The 5,523-nt window shown below is 56.3% G+C and overlaps 1 protein-coding gene across 1 annotated transcript in view; it reads left to right on the top strand.

The window, feature by feature from the left end:
• Nucleotides 1–21: 21 nt before the first annotated feature.
• The window catches only part of STK10 (serine/threonine kinase 10), an 88,508-nt gene continuing 83,006 nt past the window's right edge, over nucleotides 22–5,523 (top strand). Inside the window, exon 1 of the mRNA XM_005879365.2 lies at nucleotides 22–177. Coding sequence (XP_005879427.1) covers nucleotides 22–177 — 156 coding nt within the window. The remainder of the gene's footprint in view (nucleotides 178–5,523) is intronic.

Here is a 5,523-nt window from a genome sequence, read left to right as displayed (position 1 = left end):
CTGGCTCGCGCGCCCCCGGCCATGGCTTTCGCCAATTTCCGCCGCATCCTGCGCCTGTCCACCTTCGAGAAGAGAAAGTCCCGCGAATATGAGCACGTCCGGCGGGACCTGGATCCCAACGAGGTGTGGGAGATCGTGGGCGAGCTGGGCGACGGTGCCTTCGGCAAGGTCTACAAGGTGAGGGCGCCGGGGGCTGGTGGCCCGGGCTCCGCTCAGCCGGCATCAGGGCGTCACGGTTCGGGAGGCGCAGAGGGGCTGCCCGGACTTAAACTCGGGGTTCCGGGCTCCTGTCGCGGGGACCCTTGTTCTTTGGAGGGACCCTCGCTGAGCCCCGCGGAGTCCCCGCGCGCTGGGCGCCCCCTCTGGACACGGATCCTGCCCCCTCTGAACACGGATCCTGCTCCCTCCCGGTTCAGTGTCAGCACTTCCTGTGCGTCTGGCACCGCGCTCGGCGCCGAAGGGGGAGACAAAGGGGCGCTTATGGGACCTTAGCTTCCGAGGGGCCCCCCGAGGCGGGCACGCAATACTGTGATGCGAGGAGACTGGAAGGAGCGCCCACACACGCTGTGGGAATGACTGCCCCGGCGAGGGGTAGAGCCTCGGCTGCGTCTGGCAGGGTTGGGACCGTGGCATTGGGGACACACCTGAGAGAGAGGAAACGGCGCGCGGGACGGGGCTGGGGGCGGTCTAGAGGGAGAGGTTGGGTTTGGAGAAGCGAGCTGGGGCTGCCCTGCGGGGTCATATTTGATTCTGTGGGTGAGTCACCGCCGGGGAGTCTCCCAGCCTCAGTCACCTTTCCCCTGGAGGAAGACAGCGCGGAGCGTTTGTGCAGGGCGGCTGGGGAGAGCTGATTAATTCTAGGCATGTTTGCAGCAGGGCATGGTCCGGTTCCTGCTCCTGTGAACCAGTTCCGAGTGGCCGAGTTGTATTGGGACCCAAACACTTCGGGCTTGAAGCCACCCTTTCCCTGCGGGGCCTCCCTTTCCCCAGGAAACAGGAGAGAATCCTCCAGGACGCGAGGACGCGCCTCCTTCGTCAGCCGCCAGCCCCCTCCCCTCCAGCTTGTAGACCACTCCGACCCCAGGACTGCCCTTTAGGAGGCTGGGCCTCAAAAGGGGCTTCTCTTACCGCCCCCTTCTCACCCAGACCCCCCTCAGAACCTGCTCTCTTTGCCTTCAAAGTGGCCTGGTTACCAAAGTGCGGTGCCTGGACAGCCGCGTGAGCATCACCTGGGAGCCCACCAGAGCTGCAGAATCTCACCTACACCCACTAACTTAGCGTCTTTTAGGAAGAACCGCAGGTGAGCCCTGGCCGGGTACCTCAGTTGGTTAGAGTGTCATCCGGATATGCCAAGGTTTCCGGCTCAATCTCTGGTAGGCACATGCAAGAATCAACCAATGAATGCGTAAGTAAGTGGACAACAAATCGATGTTTCTCTCTCCCGTCTTCTCTCTCTAAAATCAATTAAAAAAAAAATCCCAGGTGGTAGCTAAGCACATCAAAGTTTGACAAGCACTGCTCTGGAGGCAATTTTGAGGCAACTAGGCCCATCTGGGTGCCTGTTTGGTTACCTTCCCACCTCCCCAGTGAGCCGGCACTTCCTGTTACAGGGTGGAACCCTCGCTGGAGCAAAGGTTCTGTGGTTGCAGGGGCGGGCCTCTGAGCCGTCACTCACACTCGTGGCAGCCTCTCTGGCTGCCTTGCTTCGCTGCCCTTCGCTGCCCGTATTGTATTTGCGGGCTGTGGGCACCTTCTCTCCTGGCAGGCACATCTTTTCTTTACCCTTCTCAGCTGCATCTTCGTCCTTGTGGCACCAGGAAACTGTCCTGAGCCTGTGGCTCCCCCGGGGCCCCTGCCGTTGTCCTGTCTTCCCAGGTCGGAGCCTGCGCTTCCAAATGCACTCTGACCACCAGGAGAGCAGCTGGACCCTGGGTCAGCTCGCCACACCCTTCACGTTTCTCCCGAAGGCTCCGTGGGCCTTCTTAGCGCTTGCTGTTGGCTCTCGGGGATGTTTGTTCTCCGGGAGGGGCTGGCTGTCCATTGCAGTCTTGTCCCTCTCCCCCAGTGCATCCTGGCCTCATAGCCTGGTTTGTTTTCTTTCAAACCTAAATGCAGAACTTTGCTTTTATGCTGCTAAGATTTCCCCTTGTCGGTTTCAGTTGTCATTTCCTCCTGCTTCGGCCCTGAAAAAACTCCCCTGCTACCCTGGAAGTTTCATACCAAGGGGGCTCCTCTGACTCGGGAGCTATTTTATCTCCCCCTGGCTCTTCAGAGCCCGTGGACCCCTTTTACAGTGAGTCTAGTTCTCCAAGCTGTGGACTGGCTGCAGGCCCCCCCGCCCCCCATCCTCCTCTAAACCCATGATTTGCTCATCATTAAGGCAAGGGAACGCTAGACCACACAGGCTGTGCGATGGCTGACACACCCGGACGATTTATCGTATTACCTGCCGGACATGAGTGTGTGACCCTGTGCTCTAACCCAGCCCTGTGTTATCTGTGGGGATAGTAGGGTCCAGGGAGAGGAAGGGACTAGAGCCCGTGGCTCTGGGCTTCAGTTGAACACTTCCCTGAGTTGCTCGCTAAGGAGACCCATCCTGGGTCAGAGGTCCCTGTCACTCAGGCCCCCAACCCTGGAAAAGTGCTGCTGACTGAGCCCCTGAGAGCTGAAGTGGAAGCAGGTGTTGCTTTACTAAAGGCGAACCTGGGGCCACAACTCCTTCCCACTTCATTCTTTCCTGGCGTGGCCACCAGGGCAGCGCCGGGGAGAGGTTCAGTCTAGGTCAGTGGTCGGCAAACTGCGGCTCGCAAGCCACATGCGGCTCTTTGGCCCCTTGAGTGTGGCCACGAAGTTTCAATCGCACTGTATGTGCGTGCCCGCACGTGGTATTTTGTGGAAGAGCCACACTCAAGGGGCCGCAGTTTGCCGACCACTGGTCTAGGTGTTATGGCGGAGACCAGAACTTGCATTTTGTCATGGTGCCCGGGGAACCAGTTGGCCGGGAGCTGGACAAGTGGTGGCCGGCACCATTTCTCTCCCTGGTCTAGAACCAGCAGGTCCTGACAGCTCTCTTGAGGCCTTTGCTAATTTGTTGGACACCGTCAGGAGAGGACTCTGACAACAGACTGATGGCTCACAGCCCAGGCATTGGCGGTCCGCATCCCCTTTCCTCCTCTTCTCCCCGATAAGCCATCAGCGGCCTCAGGAGAACAAAGAAGAGGGCAGCATTGATTTTTTGAGCAAAGTCAAGCTCATTCTTACCTAATCCTCATGCAATTGCAAGTTAATTTCAAAACAAAGTCATTTTCTAGTTCGTTACTAGATACAAAGTAAAGGTCACAAGCTACATGATTTAAACATTCTTGCTCTTAAAGTAGTCTTTATTTTGAAGACATGAAAGGGGAGGAAGTGTTTGGTGCTTGCTTGTCATAGCAGCGGATGAAACAGATACACACTCCCATGCTGAACACAGGCAGAGTGGGCCCACTCTAAGCTGGATTAGCAGGCTGAGGTCATTTTCTGCTTCTTGAAAATTGCTTGGGTTTGGGTCTTAGGTTGTCTTTAAGATTTTAAAAGGTTTATGAGTTTGCAAAATTGGGGGGGCATACGGAGATAAACAACCACTCTAAGTCCCTTCAATTGCTATTGACATGTTGGTTTATTTCCTTCCAGACTTTATAGGTTTTTATGGTGAAAAAGATGTTAATGCAGGGTTGTACTCATACCCACCTAGAGTGTTTTATGCCAGCCTTCATTCCTGAAGTCTCTTCCTGTATTCTAAATGCTCACACGTTCCTCCTGGGATGGCTCAGTGCCCCTAGATCTTAGCTCATTAGATGTGTAAGTCAACTCTCTCTTTCTCCTTTTTAGTATTAACAAGTTACAGTTGATTCAGTGCTTATCACGTGCCAGGCGCTGTGCTGAGCACTTTACATAATATTAATGCTGTAATATTCACTTGCACTCCTGTGACTCCTGAGCTGTGCAGAGCCACGCAGTGAACGCCAGGGGCCTTGTTAGAACATAGGGCTAAGGACACAATACCCAGAAGCCTCATTGGAGCATGTTTGATGTTTTTGTTTTTAAGAATTTAAAATGAAAAATCTAATTTATTGATTTGAGAGAGAGAGAGAGAGGAAGGGGTGGGAGGGAGACAGAGAGGGGGAAACATCGATTGGTTGTTCCACTTATTCATTGCTTGACCCTTGTATGTGCCCTGACCTGGGGTCGAACCTAAAACCTTGGCGTGTCAGGACGATGCTCTAACCAATGGAGCTACCTATCTGGCCAGGGTGAAGCACATTTAAAAAGAAAGATAAGAACCTTAAAAAACAGTTGTACAAGTGTTGTGGATAAGAAATTTAAAAAAAATTACAACAAATACGGTTCCTGTGTACTGTCGGGTGCGTGTGGCGGTGGGCGTGGGGGGGTTGCAGGGGAGGAAGGAGGGACGTCTGAGGTTGGGTGGGAAGTCGGCTGCAGATGTGGATGGGTGTGGCTCAGCGCTCAGACAGATGTCGGAGGTGAGGGCTGCCTTCTGGGCCTCCTTCGCCGCTGGGTTCCGCTGAGCGCAGTTTTCGGCGTCCACCCTGTGTTTCTGGAAGACGGAACTGCACGCCAGCAAGGGCGCGTTGAGTACGTGGGTGGCATTGTTCCCCGTACACCCGTGGTGCCGGGACGCAGCTGGGTTTGCAGAGTTTGTGTTCTAGCCACGGTGGCTGCACTGGTGGACAGCGCTGCCCTCCCAGGGGGGCCTCAGGTGCCCTCCGGCTCCTTGTTAGTTAACCCACTTCCTTCAAGGGCCACATCCTGCCCGCTTCAGACAAAGCAGAAGTCAGCGCGGGGGAGGCCTCCCTCCCTGCCAGGCCCTCCCTCCACCGCCTCTCCTGCCTCATAGTTTTCAAGGCCGGTTTCAGTCCAGGGCGCCCCCTCCTCCTCCGGAAAGAGATCTGGCCCCAGCCAGTAACCTTATTTCCGCTCAGCCTGGTGTTTTTAAACAGAAGTCCGTGCTATTGTGAGTGGGTTCCTGGCTCCGGCCTGAGACCAAGGTGGCCTGGGCTTCCTGGGGATATCGCCTGCCGGCGGCTGGGCTTGGGCGCCAAGAGGCTGCTCGGGCACTTCTCTGGCTGCTCCAGAGTCCCAGCCACATGCTCCCCAGGGCGCCCGGCTCCTGAGGTTCCCTGGGCTGAGGGGGAATCCCCAGGGAACCTGGGCCAGAAAGAGATGGGCCCCCAGAAAACAGCCCTGGAGGGGCTCCCCCAGGCCCAGCAGGGGAGTTAAGGGAAGAAGTTTGGGGCTTAGTAAGATCTGGGGTTCAACCCCAAGCAGGTGGCCTCCCCCGTGAGTCTCAGTCTCTTGACTAAATGGAGGTGAGACTTGGGAGGATGAGGGAGGGCTGAGCGGAGCCGAGGAGGTGGTACACGGGGCACCTGACCTGCACCAGGAAGTGGGCAGGAAAGGAAGGCCTTCAGGACTGTTGATGCGCTTGGTATCATGCGGAGAAGGTCCCCCCAGTCTCTGCTA

Source organism: Myotis brandtii, unplaced genomic scaffold (assembly GCF_000412655.1).
Source record: "Myotis brandtii unplaced genomic scaffold, ASM41265v1 scaffold6, whole genome shotgun sequence".
NCBI lineage: Eukaryota > Metazoa > Chordata > Mammalia > Chiroptera > Vespertilionidae > Myotis > Myotis brandtii.
This window is presented reverse-complemented; position numbering and strand designations above follow the sequence as displayed.